General features: G+C 35.1%; 1 protein-coding gene across 3 annotated transcripts in view; it reads right to left on the bottom strand.

Annotated features, from left to right (window-relative positions):
• KLHL18 (Kelch like family member 18) overlaps positions 1 to 22984 on the bottom strand; it is a 51393-nt gene that overhangs the window by 5216 nt on the left and 23193 nt on the right. For all 3 annotated transcript variants that reach the window (XM_069844616.1, XM_069844617.1, XM_069844618.1), the window contains exons 5-9: positions 21204 to 21364; positions 15822 to 15958; positions 13321 to 13543; positions 10115 to 10331; positions 6736 to 6905 (exon numbers count right to left, since the gene is read on the bottom strand). In XM_069844616.1, coding sequence (XP_069700717.1) covers positions 6736 to 6905; positions 10115 to 10331; positions 13321 to 13543; positions 15822 to 15958; positions 21204 to 21364 — 908 coding nt within the window. The remainder of the gene's footprint in view (positions 1 to 6735; positions 6906 to 10114; positions 10332 to 13320; positions 13544 to 15821; positions 15959 to 21203; positions 21365 to 22984) is intronic.

Below are 22984 nucleotides of genomic sequence, written 5' to 3'. Positions count from 1 at the left end.
GAATGATGTTGAAACTGAACAGGAAGAGGAAAAGGAATTGTTGGGTCACTGGCTGAGAAGAAACTGCCTACTGAAGGATGCACTGGAAGGAATGGTGAACGGGAGTAGAGTTCGGGGCAGAAGAAGATATCAGATGATAGACAACAAAGATATATGGATCATATGGGGAGACTAAGAGGAAGGCAGAAAATAGAAAAGATAGAAGAAAGATGAAATGAGTTTTAAACTACAATTTTTGTTATGTCATTATGAAAAACATAAGAAAAATATCATGCAATACTATTTAATCTTTCATTGCAGTCAACTGACTGGACAAGTGATCCATTTCATTGTCAAGAAGTTTAGGGAATCAAAACCTTGACTTCTTCAAATCAGGATCATCCTGTGAAAGTATTTATTGGTTTCATGGAACTTGCTTTCAAGCAGAATAATCTCTCCGACTTTTAATTGTGTGTGAGAAATAGATATATTCCCACAACTGTTAGCAAAATCTGTCAGGCCAATACTTTTTTTTTTGCACAAAATATTTATGTAAAAAGACTTTTTATAGCAATGTGTAGATGAAAAACAACTACCAAAATCGGCTGAATGGATGTTTACGTATGGATGTTTTTGCACATCTAGTGGCAAAAAAAAAAAAAAAAAAACAGCACCACCCTTGCCATAGGGAACAGTAATAAATATACAGCAAAACTCCATTTACCCATGACAACGAAAAGCATGCCTTTACTAAATACTTTTGCATTTGTAAAGTAGGCTTTTATTCAACATTACTTTATTCCACTAGTGAGATAAATGGCCAGTTTTTCCAAGTAATGTTTAATTTTGCTTGACAAATGTTAAATTAACTGCTGGTTTATTTTTAACGTTTTGTTAAGATGTTTTCCATTTTTCCAACATAATTTTGTTTAAAATAACCAACACTTAACTTTAACTGTCGTTAATACTATTCTAACTACTCAACAGCAGTTGGTAATGATTTTGCATATATAAGACAACTTCTTATTGGCTGATATTATTATATAAATTCTGTACTGTAGAGTAAGTCATGAAACATGTGTAAAATCGTAACCTGTTACAGTAGCCATGATTAATACAGTACAGAGAGTTGATAAATGAAAGTTGCATTGACTACTATTGAATAATAATAATTATTATAAGTATGGTTATATTTTATAATGCTAAATATGAATTTCTGTTTAGAAAAATCTCAGCATTATGACCACCAGGTGATAATAATTACACGAATGTGTGTGTAGTCAACTGTACACAAAACCCCGAGGAGAATTCCGTATCATATAAAATTCTCTAATTCAGGTCCATGTATAAATTATATGTAATTTCGTCCTAAACAAGCAATTGCTGCTGAAATATTTTATTATTTACTCACTGCGTATTTTGAAGCACTATTGACATCGGCTATAGTTGAAGAGCCAGTAACATAGAATCTAGAGTTAATAGTAGCTGCTGAATTGGAACAAGTGGCCTATTTCTATTTGTAGGACATTCAAATCTGACTCCGATTTCTTGCCACGTTGAGATCGCACATTTCCTCAATATTAAATGGATAATAGCTCAGCATCGAAATAAGCATCAGTATGGTAATCAGTTGACTTATAAAGATTATCTTCCCTATATTAATATTCCAAAATATCTTTTAAATTATATATTACCAGTCTTATGGCCGGTTTCACAAAGCTTCATTAAGGTTTTAATGATTCATTAATGTAACTTACTGGTTCATTCAATCATTTTTATATCTCATCAAGCATCTTTAGCCTAACGAACCAGTAAAACTATCATTAAATTTAGTGATAGAAATTTCCGTCTTTAAATTTTTAATTATTCATTAGTTGCAATATAAAATGGCGGAACGTTTCGACGCAGAATTGTTATATCTGGAACTGCTCGAAAATTAAGAGTCAAATGGAGATAATGTTAACCATTTAAAAACCGATCATTTTGAAAATTTGAATGACACAAAAATTCACAAAAGATACCGCGTCACGAAGATCGTGGTACCGGTACTCAAAATTTTAGAAGAAACTGATCATAGGTTAGAATATCATCAGAACGGCTGAGACAAAGCTGGAACTAGTCAACTAGGTAACATACAACTGAGTTTTATTTTAAGACATGAAAGTGATTATTATAACTACATACCGGTACCTAAGAAATAGTAGTAAATTAATACACAATGTGCATTCAAACATAACAAAACTTAATTGGTATATTAACTTTCATTTATTAGAATTATATTATAGCTAGCGATAAGAGCTGGATTCTTGGAATTTATAATCGTTTTCTTTCCGATGGAAATTTAATTTTCCAGCAGGATAATCACCCCGCGCACACAGCCATAAACGTTCAAAGACGGTTCACGGAAAAGCATGAAAAAGAGGAGGATTGACAAATATCGAGACATCCCACCTCAAAATCCAGATCAGTTCTGGGATCAAGTTCTGGCTACCTGTGAAGATTTCGCTAAGGACCAGAACTATTTCCGCGATCTGGTGGACTCAATGCCCCAAAAATGCCAGGCAGTGATAGACGCCGGTGGAATGTGGACAATGTATTAGATCCACATGTGTATTTCTTTTACTTTTCTTTAATTTGTTTGTTTATCTTTGTTTTATTTCGGGAAGAAAATTGATCTCCCAAGAGTTTATTAAATTCTCCTAGTGGAGCCAGAGTTGCGAAATAATTCGTTCCACTACACAAAATTTAAAAAATGAAGAAAGGTAACACGTATAAAAATTAGTTACGTTAATAAAAGAAAGTTTATCACCGAGAATCGAACACGGGCCCCTGGGGTGGCAAGCCAACTCGCTACTGACTACATCATCGGAGAGTCATGACGTAACCAACGCAACGAGGCATATATATCTGTTCGGCTTGAAGTCTACGGAGCCAGCGCACATATAAACGTACTCGTGTAAATATTTTAATGTTCAGTACTAGTTAATGTTTCATTTGGACTGATTTACTGAAGCTTGGTGAAACCGGCCCTTACTCTAAACATTCCTCAAAGAGAAACATAACATGTTATTTTCACAACTTTTGTCTGAACAGCTGTGGTGTTATCCGCCATGTTTAACTGTTTGTTAAATGAGTTAACGGCCTGAAATCCTACATTTATAGTTAACAAACGGTTAAGAACCTGTTAAGCCAAACTGGTGTTGAACAAATGGAAAAACTGTATTTAACAAACTGTTGAAGGTTTAACAGTCGTTAAGTGTTCTAACAATACTTGGACAAGCCGGCCAAAAGACTTTCCTTCACAGTTTGAACTTTATCTCACAGTTCATTAGTATATTCCTAGTACCCGGGCACACACGTATACTTTTCCATTCAACTATTACTCAAGAAGTTAATATATTAGTTACTAGATGTCACTACCTCCACTTCTTTATTACCATTTCTTAAATATACATACACTCAATCTCATTCTCTTTTCTCTATCTACTACGTCGTAATTTGTGCATTGCATGCATATCTAATACGCATTTTTTTTTAATTTTGCAATAATTTACCTTTTGGGATGTGAGGAGACTTGAACCTGCGAAGTTGGGTTTATAGGATTTAGGATTTTAAAACGACACGTATTAGCCAACTGAGCTAAACAGAAACGATGATTAATTACGTTTAAATATTCCTCTTAAGTTTACAGAAGTAAAATGTGAAATTATTTTAATCACATTAGTCCTGTCAAGACTTCTAAATAATCCCTGAAACTTCAAAAAGACGAAGATACACGTTTAAAATGAAAAAAATATATATTAAAATTATATAATTAATTATAATTTATTATTTATCCAAAGCCTTAGATACCATTCTTCACTAATCATGGTCTCCTACATCATAGCCTACCTAGTACACGTATCGATTCTAAAATCCGTGCCATGATAGGTGATTATATGAGGACTTATTTTCAACATATTTTCTTTTATAAAACAATTTTTCGTTATGGTCATGGATAAAATTACGTATGGTACTTGTAAGCGTGATCTTTATTGCGCTCGGCTGACGCCTCATGCTTAAATCTTTCCACTCGCGCAATAAAGATGCACTTACCTCACAAGTGCCATAAATAACTATTTTAAGTTCCCATTTTTAAAGAAATTCTCGCATTAGAATAAATTAATTAATTCCCGCTTTTAAGGAAAACCTGGTTTAAGGAAAATCTCGCATTTAAGGAATATTTTTCAAATGGATTTTGTGATAATGAAGCCCGGAATGTAGACTCGTCTTTCAATAATCAATAGTACTGGCACATTTGATAGCGCATCTCAGTCGATAGTGTGATATTATTATTATTATTATTATTTTTATTCGAGCATAGTATAATACGCTCATTACATGAGACATAACTTTATCTTGATGACATACATTAAAGTACTGATATTCATTACGTTATTCCAACTAAGTATATGTGATATTGATTAATATCGTACACGCAATATCCCGCAAGTCTTGATAAACACCAATCCAAAATGGCAGGCACAAACTGCACAATCAACAACACGTATTTAAAATAAAATAAATTCTGTTCATGTTAATTTTAATATTCTAATAAACTGAGTTCATTTCCTGTATTTTAATGTGTGTTGCTTTGAGGTTAAAATCTCCCTACAAAAAACAATAAATACAGCGTAGACAGTATATAGTTATCCAGTCGTCACAAGCTCAACTTACTGATGGTTACAATCTTTAACAAGTTCGGTGAACAATTGTTTTGAACATGATTAGAAACTATTTTTAACAAGTTGGGTAATTGTTTTAAACATGATTAGAAACTATGTTTAACAAGCTGGGTGATCAATTGCTTTAAACATGATTAGAAACTATGTTTAACAAGCTGGGTAATCAATTGCTTTTAAACATGATTAGAAACTATATTTAACACCAAGCTGGGTGATCAATTGCTTTAAACATGATTAGAAACTATGTTTTACAACAAACTGGGTAATCAATTGCTTTTAAACATGATTTGAAACTATATTTAACACCATGCTGAGTGATGAATTGCTTTAAACATGATTAGAAACTATGTTTAACAACAAACTGGGTAATCAATTACTTTTAAACATGATTAGAAACTATATTTAACACCAAGCTGGGTGACAAACTGTTTTAAACATGATTAGAAACTATATAACAACAAACTGGGTAATCAATTACTTTTAAACATGATTAGAAACTATATTTTACACCAAGTTGGGTGATGAATTGTTTTAAACATGATTAGAAACTATATTTAACACCAAGCTGGGTGATGAATTGTTTTAAACATGATTAGAAACTATATTTAACACCACGCCGGATGATGAATTGTTTTAAACATGATTAGAAACTATATTTAACACCAAGCTGGGTGATCAATTGCTTTAAACATGATTAGAAACTATGTTTTACAACAAACTGAGTAATCAATTGCTTTTAAACATGACTAGAAACTGTATTTAACACCAAGCTGGGTGATGAATTGCTTTAAACATGATTAGAAACAATGTTTTACAACAAACTGGGTAATCAATTGCTTTTAAACATGATTTGAAACTATATTTAACACCAAGCTGGGTGATGAATTGCTTTAAACATGATTAGAAACTATATTTAACACCAAGCTGTGTGATGAATTGTTTTAAACATGATTAGAAACTATGTTTAACACCAAGCTGGGTGATGAATTGTTTTAAACATGATTAGAAACTATATTTAACACCAAGCTGGGTGATGAATTGTTTTAAACATGATTAGAAACTATATTTAACACCAAGCTGGGTGATGAATTGTTTTAAACATGATTAGAAACTATATTTAATTGATTAAAGTTCTCGTTAACACTTTGTTAAAAACATAAAATTTACTCTGTCACACGTTAAAAGTGTTAAAATTGTTAAAAAGGTATTTACCTTCGGCCCGTTTCGACGCTATTTGTCACTGGGTGATGAATTGCTTTAAACATGATTAGAAACTATATTTAACACTAAGCTGGGTGATGAATTGTCTTAAACATGATTAGAAACTATATTTTACACCAAGCTGGGTGATGAATTGTTTTAAACATGATTAGAAACTGTTTTACAACAAGCTGGGTAATCAATTGCTTTTAAACATGATTAGAAACTATATTTAACATCAAGCTGGGTGATGAATTGTTTTAAACATGATTAGAAACTATGTTTTACAACAAGCTTGGTAATCAATTGCTTTTAAACATGATTAGAAACTATATTTAACATCAAGCTGGGTGATGAATTGTTTTAAATATGATTAGAAACTATGTTTTACAACAAGCTGGGTAATGAATTCCTCTTAAACATGATTAGAAACTATGTTTAACAACAAGTTCGGTGATCAATTGCTTTAATCATGATAAGAAACTATCATTAACAAGTTGGGTGATCAATTGTTTTAAACATGATTAGAAACCATGTTTTAACAACAAGTTGAAGGATCAAATTGTTTTAAACATGATTAAACTACTGATCATATTCAACAAATTTTATGCTAAGCACCAGCTCATAACGAATCTCAATGCAGTCAGAAATGAGCGACACTTCATCCTTGATTTTAGGGAAGCAGACATGTTATAGGCAGGTATGCAGGAGATGTGGAAGAAAAATGCTTATGTTCTAGATGGGAGTTTTGATCAATGAATGTGGAAAATAAAAGGAAAAGAATAATTGGATAACAGTATGCAGTTATCCAGTCGTTACAACTTCAACTTACTGATTGGTTGCTGGGTCGAACATCTCCACTGTCTGCAGGAATGTGGAACCATCATAACCGCCGCACACATACAGCTTCCCGTTGAGGGTGGCCACACCCAGACGGCACCTCCTGGTGAGCATGGGTACACAGGCCGTCCATTTGCTAGTGTGGGGGTCATACCGCTCCACCTTCAACAGACAGACTTATGTTTTATTTTTTTAATATGCAATGAACATAGACTTGTTTCTTCTTTTCAATTTTTAGAAAATCTGCTTTCCCTACTTTCTTATACAAAATATAAGCAGAACTGCTTAAAGTACAGAAAAGTACAAAATATGAGTTTGCTGTATACTTGTAGCCTACAGTCTATACAAAACTAGAAAGGTATTGACAGTTCTCTCTCGCACACGCGGAAAGGGAGTGACATTGTGAAGTAGTACAGCCTGCCATGTCGGAACTAAGCAGCTGACACGAGATCATAAACTCAGAAATTTGTATCATATGGTAGTCTTTGACCAGACTAATAATACTTACTTACTTATTGGCTTTTAAGGAACCTGAAGGTTCATTGCCGCCCTCACATAAGCCCGGCATTGATCCCTATCCTGAGCAAGATTAATCCAGTCTCTACCATCATATCCCACCTCCCTCAAATCCATTTTAATATTATCTTCCCATCTACGTCTCGGCCTCCCCAAAGGTCTTTTTCCCGCCGGCCTCCCAACTAACACTCTATATGCATTTCTGGATTCGCCCATAAGTGCTACATGTCCTGCCCATCTCAAACGTCTGGATTTAATGTTCCTAATTATGTCAGGTGAAAAATACAATGCATGCAGCTCTGTGTTGTGTAACTTTCTCCATTCTCCTGTAACTTCATCCCTCTTAGCCCCAAATATTTTCCTAAGAACCTTATTCTCAAACACCCTTAATCTCTGTTCCTCTCTCAAAATGAGACTTACTTACTTACTTACTTACTTACAAATGGCTTTTAAGGAACCCGAAGGTTCATTGCCGCCCTCACATAAGCCCGGCATTGATCCCTATCCTGAGCAAGATTAATCCAGTCTCTACCATCATATCCCACCTCCCTCAAATCCATTTTAATATTATCTTCCCATCTACGTCTCGGCCTCCCCAAAGGTCTTTTTCCCGCTGGCCTCCCAACTAACACTCTATATGCATTTCTGGATTCGCCCATAAGTGCTACATGCCCTGCCCATCTCAAACGTCTGGATTTAATGTTCCTAATTATGTCAGGTGAAAAATACAATGCGTGCAGCTCTGCGTTGTGTAACTTTCTCCATTCTCCTGTAACTTCATCCCTCTTAGCCCCAAATATTTTCCTAAGAACCTTATTCTCAAACACCCTTAATCTCTGTTCCTCTCTCAAAATGAGACTAATAATAATAATAATAATAATAATAATAATAATAAACGTATGAATGAATGTGAATATGGAATCATTAATATCTTACGACCATTGATTGTTTTATATTTGAAACCTAAATTCTTTAAAACAGTGTGCAGAGAAGAAACACTGCTGTGGAAAAGATCCGCAACTCAAAGCAAAGTTTGCAGCTTTTTTTAACGTAGGATGCTCCTCCTCATGCCGCCGAATTGCATCCTCCTGAAAGGCATCTAAATTTGTCACCCGCTTTTCCAATTTTGTTTTCCAGGGGTTTCAAGTCGGGAAGGTCCATCCTCTTGCTCATTCAATTAAAAATTTTCCTTTCCTATTTTAGCAATGGTGTTCTTTCCTATTTTGAGATCCTCTGCAGCACTATTTACCACTTGCTGTAGAGCCTGGACGAGAAGTTATGGCACCGGCGCGAGGGACGCATTTTAGTTCGTTTGCTTGGACTCGCCCTCACACTCAACTGGAGGGGTGTTGGGTTAGTTGGTTACTAGCATTCCGAGTGTTCAGATCGTTCTGCTACTACCGCTATTGCTAATACTGAAAACATTGTCCTTCTGACAGCCCTCATTATGGCATTGTCTAAGGTGTGAAAACATACAGTAGTTCATAGTCAAGGACATGAAATAGCATAAAATATATGGAAATTCATGTCAGAAGAGGTTGTAAATGGAATACCAATTCCATTGAAAAGCGTGTGTGCAAGAGTACTGGCTGTCATTGGTATTTCAAAGCGAACCTTGGCAAGAATCAGGAAAGAAGGGAAAAATATTGAGGCAGGAACAGCAGATTCTTTATCCAGTCCGGAAAAATCACAGCCGAAGAAGAAGATTGTTGCAGCTGTGGACAGTTTTGATGAGGAAGTCCTAAGAAGACTCATCTATAATTTCTATGCTACGCATAAGCAGAGGCCGACTCTGTAAGCGCTTCTTCCAAGAATGGATATCAGTGTATGATAATGTGAAGAAAGTAGAGAACAATTACACTGAAAGTGAGCACGTGATGGACAGTATTTTGGAGAACATTTCCATAAACTTAGGGACATCTGATTCCAGCACAGATCAGTCGTCTGATTCGGACGGAGAATAAAAGTATAAAGATGGAATAGCGGGCGTAATTCCATTAGGTACCTTCGGATTCTTGAGTAGGAAAGTGGTGATACTAAGGTAAGACGAATGTCTTTGGAAAGAGATGAAACAGATATGCCTGCCGCTCTGAGCTTGAGAACCGTAACCCAAACAACCCCCACTCCTCTACCCTGCTGGCCGGCAATTTAAAACTTCGCGCAGGTTGGTGCCATAACATCTCGTCTCAGCTTCAGGAATAAGAGGCTCGCCATTGTCTCTTCTTTCTCGAAATAGTCCTGCACATTACAAACCATTTCTCTCGTCTGGCTAGGAGCACCTTTTCTGTTACTTCTAGACCTTTTGCTGTCCCTTGTAGCACTCCTTTCTCCCTCTGAGCCCTGGTTCGTTTTTTGCCGCAAACTGCAGGAGTGATGCCTTGCAACATTGTATAAGTGAAACACACGGACATTATAAATTGCGTTACAAATACACTCACAACTAAATTAAATTTAAAACTAAACTCAAACTAATTCTACCTTCATCAACAACAAAATATCAACGAAAACCGTAGCAACGACAGAACACCAATACTTGCTGTAACACAGTAGCAAAGATTCAACACTTCCGAACAAAGCACATGCTCGCTGCGAAACAGTAGGCAACGTCGGCCTGTTGTCATGGTCTCTGATTGGCTAGTTTGAGCGGTTGCCATGGTGACGCTTAGAAGCCGCTGAACTGTCAATACCTTTCTAGTTTTGTATAGACTGTATGTACTAACCCTTCCGTTAAACCTTTGTATTTTAATATTACGTATTAATTTATTAAATAATTGTTTGCATGACAAATGATGGGCAAACAACATCGTAGCATACTCTTTTCTTGGTAATGCAGAAGGCCAATAATCAACATGTACCGAATCAAATATGGAGAGTCCATCATGTCCACCAAGTGCATATATGAAGCCTTCGAAGGCTACAACACCACCGGCACTGCGATGCTTGATCATGCTTGCCACCACGCTCCACTCGTCCTTGTCAGGTTGGTAGCACTCCACAGTGTTGAGCGATGTCACTCCATCGTAGCCTCCACACACATACAAACAGTCGTTGAGGGCTGCAGCTCCCACAGCGCTGCAGATATACAATTCAATATCAATGACAAATGAATCGCTCCTTTCCAGAAGGGCCATAGTCCAAAAATGGTAAATTTAAGAAAAGCTGAAAAAAACTGTTTTGTGTTGCTCATATTCAATAAACGACTTTATTAACATTGTGATGCCATAGATGGGATAATAATGTATCCATATAACATAGAAATCACGCACGCACGCGCACGCACACACACACACACAAAAAACTGGAACTTCACCCGATACCATCTCAATTTTTTCCTTAGATGGTGTCAGGTAAAGTTCCTATGTAGCTCAGTTGGTAAAGCTTTGGTTGTTTTCAGCCAAAGGTCCCGGGATCGATACCTGGCCCTGGAACAATTTTTCCCTTGAAATTATTCAAAGGGAGCTATACCTGAAAGTAAGATTTGCTTTTTAAAGGCATATCTACATGTATATTTTAGAAGTTTTTAGGGCTTGAACTTCAGGGCTCTAGTAATAAAATTATAAATTGCTTTAGATATTCTTAGTGAGGACATTCAGTTAAGACATTAAAGCCTGTTATTTTCATAATTAGGCATGCACTGCTTTTAGTGTTGCTATAATACAAAATTATTAACATGGTGTGAGGAAAAACACAGACACTTCCTCTGAACCCACTTACGAAGACTAAATCTTGGTACACACGTCCCTGTTGTGTGGTGGACGTCAGTATATCAACGATTAATAGTACAATCACACACACAAATTTGTCTCGAATATCAGCTGAATGGTACATCGGTGCCACAAGTGAACACTTGTAAATACATAGGTATATATTTAAGTAACAAACTGGGTTGGGAGGAACAAGTCACTAATACCACAAGGAAAGCCTGGAAAGCACTACATTTCTCTATGCGTATTCTGAAGAAATCTAACCGAAAGTCAAAAGAATTAGCGTACAAAACCCTTGTTCGCCCAATTATGAAATATGGAGCAGTAGGTTGGGATCCGTACAGACAAAACCAAATCGATTCAATAGAAAAGGTCCAATGCAAGGCAGCAAAATATGTCAAAATGGGGAAGGGACATGGTGAGGAGATAGTAAAAGACTTAGGGTAGGAACTTCTCAAATCAAGGCGACGAAAAACCAGACTCACCACAATGTTTAAGGCACAAATGGGACACAAAGCATGGACCGACATCAATGCTAGATTAGCAACACCATCATACCTAGGAACGGCTGATCATATTAGGAAGTTTAAATGTAGAAAACAAAGAACGGACGTGGCAAAATTTTCCTTTGCTAACCGCACAATAGTAGACTGGAACAGCTTACCTGCAGCAATCTTTCAGGATGGTCATCTTAAAATCAATACATTTAAGGAAAGGTTGAGAAGATTAGACTGAAAATGTAATTGGAGGTGCAGTGTAATTATTTAAGTTGTGTCATGTAATCAAGAGGAGTCTACTCCTCTTGCATGTAATTAATTGAGTTGATATATAATTAATTAAGTTGATATGTAATTAATTAAGATGATATGTAATTTAGTTGATATGTAAATAAATTAAGGTGATATGTAATTAATTAAGATATGTAATTAAGTTGGTATGTAATTAAGGTGATATGTAATTATTTAAATTGGTAATAGTTGGGTGAAATAGAAGTACTTATAAGTTAGATTTACTTCTGCTTACCATAGGCGTTATTATAGAATAGTTTTTATTTATAGTCCTAGGTTTATTGCAGTAATTGTAATTATTGTATATTATATATCACTGCCACCGGGTGTATACCCAATTGTAGTGTTAATAAATACAAACATACTTTGTAAAAAAAACCCATCATCCAAATCGGCCATTTATTTCTCAGTCAATTTTGAGTAGAATAGAAGCAAAATTCCGAGATTTATCTGGTAGACCATCCACTGGCCACGATTTGACACTTTCCATTTTGCTAATGGTCAAAGAGCAACTAGCCTACATTCTTCTATCTGTGAAACAGAATCTACCTTTTATTGTGTACGTCTTCTGTCACCAAATCTATCATCAGAATCTCAATTCTATAATTTTCTGTTAAGAACATCTTCTTTTAAGTTGATTTCATCAACAAAACTGCTTTCGTAACATAGGACTAACGAAATGTATCAACAATTAAATTGTTACCATAGTAACCATAATAATAGTGCTTGTGTACAAAACAAATGAAGTACTGCATATATATTATACTCTTTCAGATAATATTAAAAAATAGAGGATGTAGTTTAAAAGAGTGCTCGATGATGTTGTAACTTGCACAATAGTCACAAAAGAATTTTGTCTCCATAAAAATATTCTTTCTAAACACAAAATTTGACGAGTCTGAGCTCTCTATTTCAAATCCTGTCATTCAATAATAATTTTGATTGCAGTTATGTATCATTTTTGAAAAATGCTGTATTGAATAAGAGGAGCAAAATTTCACATCTTTGATACCAGTACAAATCTGTCTTTAGCTCAAAATTTGAATGTAATTCAAGTTATTTTGTATAAGTTACAAATATTTTGAGTAATCTGCTATCAAATTTGATCATTTGTTTACATAGTTAAAAATCTGTTGATATTTACTCTATCAAAAGCTTTCTTCAAATCAAGAAATGCAATATATTGAATTCTCAATGTTTCTCTAACAAAAGTTTCATTCTAAAATAGACCTACTTATCGTTGCATAATTTTCCTTTCCTGAATGCAAACTGTTGCTCTCCTCAAATGTTCCTGGTGAGTATGTTGTTGTTTAGTTAACTATCCGAAGACAGGTCTGAACCCCATAAGTGATACCAACATGGCGCCACTTATGAGGCAACTAGGCGAGGAGATAATGGGGTAAGGTGGCCAGTTCCTTTCCCCCTCCATTGCATAAATCGCCAATTAGCTACATATTTCACTAATCAGACATCAGATGCATACAAACAATTAGTGAAGTATTTTGACACCATAAATATTGACAATAGTTTCATCATGATTCATGGGAAGAGAGCACAGTGGGGACTGACCTCCGTTTGCAGTGCATGGGAGAGACCCGGCTCCACATGCGTTTCTGAGGGTCAAACACCTCGACAGTGGACAGCCGGTCGCAGCCATTGTAGCCTCCGAACGCGTACAGCCTGTTGCGCATGACTGCCACGCCCACACGACTCCGCAACATGCTCATGGCCTCGGCCAGCTGCCAGCGCCCCACTATCGGGTCGAACACCTCCACCGTGCTCAGAGAGTCCCCTGGAAAAGACAAACAATGGAGGCAGCCGTTCATACACTAATGGAGCGCTTTGGTCACTATACGAAGTTACTGTGTTCATTACAGTATGGCAGACTGCACCAGGTGGTACATTCTCTGGACTGAGCATTGAGAAGCATTCACGGCTGAATTTATAGGAGTACAGTCAGAGTTCTTGCACATATTCAGAGGAGGAAACTTCGTCTGCAAAGAGAAACCACTCAGCATTCACTATTTGAAAAATATATCATATGATCCTTGACTTAGATGGAGTTATGTTCTGATAAACCTATCGTAAGTTGAACTCTCTGCATCATAATCCACAGTTAATTCCCGATTCACCACAAAAATAGTCTGTAGCTGCATTTAGATTGGCAACAGGCCATGAATGTTTGGCCAAACACCTGCATAGAATTGGAATATATCAGTCCCCTAACTGCCCATTGTGCAGCTCAAACCAAGAAATGGATTCGGAACACCTCAAAATCTGTGCTTCAGTGGATGTCATGATAATATCTTTGAAAAATATTGGAGTGCAAGAGGTCAAATGACTTTATTGTCAAACGCCTGACATTTGAAAACAACATAGATAAACAGAAAAATAAAAAACGAATAAATTAATGAATAAATAAATACATAAGGAAGAGGGGAAAACCAATGACAACATGGTAAAAGGGCATCCTGGAAGAGATGGAGAGAAGACAGTTAAGAGAAGGACAATGGTTGGATAGAGGAGAGTGGGTTCTTGCAGTCCGAGAAATGTACTGATTTGGCTATCAAAGATGTTAATATATACAAACAAAAAAAAAAGGATAAAACAAATAAATACAACTAATAAATAGTAGTATTAGTAGTAGTATTTATTTATTTAACCTGGCAGAGATAAGGCCGTCAGGCCTTCTCTGCCCCTCTACCAGGAAGGGCAAATAAGCAAGCAAAGAAAAAAATATGCAAGAAAATAAGTAAATAAATAAATAAATAAGAAAACAGGCAAGTCAGCACATTAATTAAATAATTAATTAATAAGGAATAAGGGAGTAAATAACACGTAAATTAATTAATAGATAAGTAAATAAATAAATAAATATCTGAAGAACTAATAAATAAGTAGCGTATTAATATAATGTAAATAAATTAATAAATAAGTAAATGAATAAATATGTGAAGAAATAATAAATAACTAAATACATTAAATACAATGCAAATAAATAAATACATGTAAATAAATAAAAAAGTAAAATAAATACATAAGTAAATAAATAAACAAATTAATAAGTAAATAAATAAATGTATAAATAAGTAAATAAATAAAAAATAAGTAAAATAAATACATAAGTAAATAAATAAACAAATTAATAAGTAAATAAATAAATACATAAATAAATAAATGAATAAATAAAGGCATAAATAAGTAAAGAAATAAAAATAAGTAAAATACATAAGTAAATAAATAAATGCATAAATAAGTAAATAAATAAAAAATAAGTAAAATAAATACATAAATAAATAAATAAACAAATTAATAAGTAAACAAATAAATGCATAAATAAGTAAATAAATAAAAAATAAGTAAAATAAATACATAAGTAAATAAATAAATTAATAAGTAAATAAATAAATACATAAATAAGTAAAGAAATAAAAATAAGTAAAATACATAAGTAAATAAATAAATGCATAAATAAGTAAATAAATAAAAAATAAGTAAAATAAATACATAAGTAAATAAATAAACAAATTAATAAGTAAATAAATAAATACATAAATAAATAAATGAATAAATAAAGGCATAAATAAGTAAAGAAAAAAAATAAGTAAAATACATAAGTAAATAAATAAATGCATAAATAAGTAAATAAATAAAAAATAAGTAAAATAAATACATAAGTAAATAAATAAACAAATAAATAAATAAATAAACACATAAATAAATAAATAAATAAATGCCTAAATAAGTAAATAAATAAAAAATAAGTAAAATAAATACATAAGTAAATAAATAAACAAATTAATAAGTAAATAAATAAATACATAAATAAGTAAATAAATAGATAAATAAACAAATACACTCCCACTTTACTCTACGATAGCTAGATCTGGAAACACAATGCTAATCCAATCCATGTGTGTAGGCTTCTGTCACGCACAGTCTTTCCACACATAATGTTCCTAACTGTACTGATGATGCTTAGGTAGAGTACTGACGTCTAAAAGGAACTAACAGGTATGAGGTGCCCTGATCTGCTCTTAAATCACAATACTGCAGTTCTGTGTGATTACCTGACTTAGTGAGCCCGCCAACAGCAAAGATGTGTCCCATTATGTAGTTACAGCAACGCGGGCGAGTCCTGAAGCTCTGTAGCAGAGATCGCCGCTCAGGCATCAGATGGTAGTCACGGGCTTCGTCCAGCAGATCTCTGTAAACATATTACTGGGTGTATTCATATCACACACTTCCTCAGAAAATGTGCCTTAAATTTGAAGGGGGCTGGGGGGGGGGGGAATGCAATTTTTAGAAAAAAAAAATACATTTTAGATATCTACTCAAGCGTCCATATAAAAGCCAAAATACGGAGTGTCTATTTTATAACCTTACTGTTAAGCAGCACTATACTGGTCAGAGCTTTATGACTAACTTTCCCGAATCCAATACTAAATGGTCATTTTCTCAAATAGACAATTTTTCGATCCACTTTCCCAAATACAATTTCCTGAATGTCCAACAATCCAAATGCAATTTTCCAAATGTCCAGCAAACTGAATGCATAAATACTTTTTCTAAAATATTCCAAAATAAGGTTACCACAATGCAAACTGAGAAATAATTGAAGGGATGAGACGGAGATAGTTCAAAGCTACACTTTCAACAAAAATAGTTTTTTTCCGAGTTAATTTCTTACACATAAGTGGAATCAACTAGTAAAATATTTTATCCATGACCATAACGAAAAACATGCCTATACTAAATACTTTTGCGTTTGTAAAGTAGGCTTTTGTTCAACATTACTTTATTCCACTAGTGAGATAAAGACTTTACCTCACAGTTTGAACTTTATCTCACAGTTCATTAGTATTTTCCTAGTACCCGGGTACATACGTACACTTTTCCATTCAACTATTGCTCAAGAAGTTAATATATTAGTTACTAGATGTCACTACCTCTACTTCTTTATTACCATTTCTTAAATACACATACACTCAATCTCCTTCTCTTTTCTCTATCTACTACATCGTAATTTGTGCATTGCATCCATATCTAACATGTATTTTTTTGTTTTAATTTGTAATAATTTACCTTTTGGGAGGCGAGGAGACTTGAACCTGCGAAGTTGCGTTTATAGGATAGGATTTTATAATAACACGCGTTAGTCAACTCAGCTAAACAGACACGATGATTAATTAAGTTTTAATATTCCTCTTAAGTTTACAGAAGTAAAATGTGAAATTATTTTAATCACATTAGTCCTGTGAACACTTCTAAATAATCCCTGAAACTTCAAAAAGACGAAAATACACGTTTAAAAAGAAAAAATATATATTAAAATTATATAATTAATTATAATTTGTTATTTATCCAATGCCTTAGATACCATTCTTCACTAATCATGGCCTCCTACATCATGACCTACCTAGTACACATATCGATTTTAAAATCCATGCCATGATATGTGATTACATAAGGACTTATTTTCAACATATTTTCTTTTACAAAACATAATTTTTCGTTATGGTCATGGATAAAATTACGTATGGTACTTGTGAGCGTGATCTTTATTGCGTTCGGCTGACGCCTCGTGCTTAAATCTTTCCACTCACGCAATAAAGATGCACTTACCTCACAAGTACCATAAATAACTAATAATGATTACTCAACAAATGACGTAAATATATGTCGAAGAAATTATGATACCGCACCTAACAGCACTGGACTCTAAACCTTTAACATGCTCTCCTGTAAAATTTTGTCTGTGTGGCTTAGGACAATATCATTCTCACCCCTTCAATTATAAACAGTTTTTCTTCTCGTTGCTTGGTAACCACAATTCCTTTATGTACATGTTCAAAATTCAGGATATGAACCAGAAATTACCAGAATGTCTACTGGTACTAGATCGTTAAAATTGCTTCTTAATGGATATACATGCTCGAAGTAATATAACTGAATTTTATTCTCATTATAGAGTACAACAAAAATTTCTAATATCATATTAATCCCAAATGAACTTTTTTTTCTCAAAAAACAATAACTTTCCCCTAATTTTTATTCCGTAAGTACTATTTTGTTCAACAATATCGACTTCAGTGGAAAAAACATGTCGAAAGGATGGATCGCACTAGATGGCCTAAACAGATTCTTACTTATGTACCAAGAGGAAAGAGGAAATTGGGAAGACCACGACAGCGCTGGCATGAGACCGTAACAGATCCTGTAGGCTATAATAAGTGATGGATATGATGATGAAGTACTATTCATATGATTCTGATTTTTACTCTTATCATAAGAGAAATTGTTGTTGTTGTTTTCTAATGCCAGGCGTTTGACAATACAGTCATTTGACCTCTTGCACTCCAATATTTTTCAAAGATATTATCATGGCCAGCCACTGAAGCACAGATTTTGAGGTGTTCCGAATCCATTTCTTGGTTTGAGTTGCACAATGGGCAGTTAGGGGACTGATATATTCCAATTCTATGCAGGTGTTTGGCCAAACAATCATGGCCTGTTGCCAATCTAAATGCAGCTACAGACGATTTTCGTGGTAAATTGGGAATTAACTGTGGATTTTGATGCAGAGAGTTCCATTTTTTCCCTTGGGATTGTGTTATCAAATTTTGTTTGTTGAAGTCTAAGTACCGGTATGTAGATTTAATAACTCTTTTCACAGAGTAATATAAAGATTTAGTAACAGGTCTGTAAGTAGCAGTGCTGCCCTTCTTTGCTAAAGCATCCGCATTCTCATTTCCCAGGATTCCACAATGGGATGGTATCCATGGAATACAATTCTTTTATTGAGTGATATTAATTGAGAGAGCATTTTAGTTATTTCTGCTGTTTGAGATGAAGATGTGTGTTTAGAGACGATTGATAGAATAGCTGCTTTGGAGTCTGACAATATAACTGCATTCCTAAATTTATTGATGTGGCATAGAAGATTCCTGAGACATTCACTTATTGCAATGATTTCACCATAAAACTTGTTCTTCCATAGCCAAGTGATCTATAAAGTGAGAAGAGACAGCACGTAACACCTGCATTGGCACCTTGTTCTCTGGAGATCATGGATCCGTCAGTGTATAAATGAAGCCAGTTTTGTGGAGGGTACCTAATATTAATTGTCTCTAAAGACAATTGTTTCAGTATTTCAGTGTTTACTTCTGATTTCAGTATTTCTTCCGTTAAATTTAGATTATATTATATTATTATATTAGATTAGGGTTCGGTTTAATTTGTAAGTTTTCTTTTAAATTCAGATATTGATTTTCTGTTTTAATTCTTGAACAATGAATATGAAACTTTTTTGAGTTTTCAATCTACAGAGAGGACTGTATGAATGCCAATTGATTCCTGGTAATCTGATAAGTTTTTCATACTGAATCAGTGCTTTTTCTTCTATTGTCATTTTGATGCTGTTAATATTAGTGAGGAATCTCATAGAATCTATTGGAGTTGTTTTGATTCCACCAGTAATGAGTCTGAGAGCTTGGTTTTGAACATATTCTATGTCGTTTAGGAAAGGTGAAGTAATTAAAATTCCTCTGCAGTATGTCAGCACTGGCTGTATAAACATTTTGTATGTAGGCCTAGTGTTCAAAGTATTCCTAGAGCAGCCCCATTTCTTTCCTGCTAGTCTTTTTAGAAGGGAGAATCTTTTACGAGCTTTTTCAGAAATGTATTTCAAATGGTTGCTCCATGTTAACTTACTATCGAAAATAACTCCAAGATATTTGGATTCATAAGTTGTTGTCTAGTGCCTTGCATCTGGCAATGAAGCCATTAGCAGTCGTGTTTTCCAATACTTTTGAACTGTAGTTTCTTCTGATCTTAATGCTGCACAGGTCTTCACGTGGTCTTCATTCATTCTGCTGGATCGTTACACAGGACACATATGGGTGAAGCTCAGATACCTATTCTGTAGAGAGGGTGTAAGGGGTAGTGATGCGCCTCCTATAGCCTCTCCTACCCAATTCCCAACCTCAACCTGCCCGTGGTACACCCTACTTTTAACAGATGAGGATCTGGGGACCGAGTCACAGCGGTATAACTGTTTCATCTAAAATGGAGGAAATGCCATTTACATATGTGCTGGCCTATCACAGCACAACAGCGTCCCTCAGCGGCACATGAGGGAAAGGTCGGTGGATCTAAATAACATCTGTTTAGTCCTCCCGGCTAGGTCCGAAGGACCCGTTGACCAACGACAGGTGCGGTCCCCCTTGCATAATGGGGGTTTACGTCAGGTGATGTAACTGCCACATCGTAAAAACTGGTGACCGTTAAGAAAACAGTTACATGAAAGCCACAACATACATGAGTATGAGTCCTAAAGATAAATATTCCGGATTCCTAAGTCCTAGGAAGGTATTGGCCATTGTATTGGATATTGAATTCTCTTTCTTTTTTACCGAGTAAAAATATTTGGTAGTTACTTTTGCTTAAATTGAGTGTCATCAAATTTGAAGTATTCCATTCATGTAGTTGATTTAGAGCTTTAAGAGCAGAATTTTGAATTTTGTCTCTATGTCTGTAAGATCCGGAAGTCCACAAAACTATATCATCTGCAAATAGTGCTGTTTTCATGTTTGATTCCTCTAATAGGGAGGGTAAGTCATTTATATAAATATTGAATAAAGTTGTGCTGAGGACAGCGCCCTGAGGTAGACCTCGATATGTTTGTCTGTAACTAGAAAGTGAGTTATTGAATTTAGTGGCAATGAATCTTTGACTAAGGAATTCTGATCAAAGATTCAGTGCCACAATACGAAATATACAAACACACAAAAACCCATCCGAATGAAATTCTCAACACACAACTCAATTTCAGAACACATACACTCTTTGACTCCACATTACACTACACAAACACACCCCCACAGGAAAAACAAAAGGCGCCAAGACCAGTAACGACCAGTTCTGAAGATGACCAATGACAGGTCGAAACATGTTTTTAAGGCAACATAAAATTTAACGCGTGAAAGATATATAATAAGTTTTCCAAATAAATAACTATTACCTTAAATGCTCCAGCAATATCCTTAATATCTGCGCCATTTTCTAAGTGTTGAATAATATTTACTTGTCAAAAATACTCAGACGTGAACATGTTTGTGACATGATGCCTTAACGGTATGCGGGGCTTGGATTTCCATCACAACAACAGACCACGTTGTACTGTTTTCTGCTTTCCTTAAACTCAAATACATTCTATTAAATCGTGGTAGCAGTGTATTAATATTAAATCAGCGATGTCAGACAGAGACTAAACCGAGCAGAGCGCTCCACTAGACTCGTTGCATGCTCCGGTGTTTCCACAGACATAAGCAAGTTCACACTCCGACTCTAGCTCCACAACCGGTTTTGGAGCTTACAACTCTGACACTACTGTATTAAATATTGCACTAAAGAATGTGACAAGTGTAAGTTATAACTCCACGGCTTGTTACCGGCACTCATGCGATGTCCTGATCAGCTCCTCCACAGCCACTCTGTCAGCCAAGTAGTGGGGTGTGAGCAGGGGCATGCGCACCGTAGCCAGCAGGCGGGGCAGGTCTTTTCTGCGCATGTCAGGCTCCTTCTTCACCCATCTCATCACTGCTTCAAACACCTGGCACGAAAATAATATCTCTCCTGTAACAATACACTTCATACTCTCCTGACTGGCATGATACAATATTATACTAAATGAAATTCTTTACTTATCATTCCTTTCAAACTACTTACTTATTTACTTACTGGCTTTCAAGGAACCCGAAGGTTCATTGCCGCCCTCACATAAGCCCGCCATCGCTCCCTATCCTGAGCAAGATTAATCCAGTCTCTATCATCATATCCCACCTCCCTCAAATACATTTTAATATTATCCTACCATCTACGTCTCGGCCTCCACAAAGGTCTCTTTCCCTCCGGCCAACCAACTAACACTCTATATGCATTTCTGGATTCGTCCATACATGCTACATGCCCTGCCCATCTCAAACGTCTGGATTTAATGTTCCTAATTATGTCACGTGAAGAATACAACGCGTGCAGTTCTGAGTTGTGTAACTTTCTCCATTCTCCTGTAACTTCATCCCTCTTAGCCCCAAATATTCTCCTAAGCACCTTATTCTCAAACACCCTTAACCTATGTTCCTCTTTCAAAGTGACAGTCCAAGTTTCACAACCATAAAGAACAATCGGTAATATAACTGTTTTATAAATTCTAACTTTCAGATTTTTTGACAGCAGACTGGATGATAAAAGCTTCTCAACTGAATAATAACAGGCATTTCCCATATTTATTCTGTGTTTAATTTCCTCCCGAGTATCATTTATATTTGTTACTGTTGCTCCCAGGTATTTGAATTTTTTCCACCTCTTCAAAGGATAAATTTCCAATTTTTATATTTCCATTTCGTACAATATTCTGGTCACGAGACATAATCATATACTTTGTCTTTTCGGGATTTACTTCCAAACCTATCTCTTTACTTGCTTCAAGTAAAATTCCCGTGTTTTCCCTAATCGTTTCACGTCATCCGCATAGACAAGCAGCTGATGTAACCTGTTCAATTCCAAACCCTCTCTGTTATCCTGGACTTTCCTAATGGCATATTCTAGAGCAAAGTTAAAAAGTAAAAGTGATAGTGCATCTCCTTGCTTTAGCCCACAGTGAATTGGAAATGCACCAGACAGAAGCTGGCCTATACGGACTCTGCTGTACGTTTCACTCAGACACATTTTAATTAATCGAACTAGTTTCATGCGAATACCAAATTCAATAAGAATATCATATAAAACTTCTCTCTTAACCGAGTCATAAACTACAGATGCTATAAAATATTTGAGGCCCTTTCTTTTAGATACGTGGAGAGTCTGCTATTTTGGCGTGTATATGCATATTTACGCTATCATACTACACTTAACCTCCCCACATAGATGGACTGTCAGCCACACTGGTCAACTGCTTATCCATGATCATATACAGGGTGAAAGGTGTAAAACTGCATTAATTTTAAGAACAGAATCTTTAGGTTGTAAGTAACGAAAAAGTCAAACGTATTTGAATAATGGTTTAGCTGAAAAAAATAATTTATGTCTGAAGTTTGAATCTCATTTATGGGTATTCATCAATCAATCTTCTTAATGTATCCAGCTGTTTGCTGACAACATAAAGTGCACTATAGTCCACTGTAGTCTATTCAGTTGTTGTTTTTCACGAGAAATGAGGGGTATTTTGATCGGT

This window comes from Periplaneta americana, chromosome 2 (assembly GCF_040183065.1).
Source record: "Periplaneta americana isolate PAMFEO1 chromosome 2, P.americana_PAMFEO1_priV1, whole genome shotgun sequence".
Taxonomy (NCBI): domain Eukaryota; kingdom Metazoa; phylum Arthropoda; class Insecta; order Blattodea; family Blattidae; genus Periplaneta; species Periplaneta americana.
This window is presented reverse-complemented; position numbering and strand designations above follow the sequence as displayed.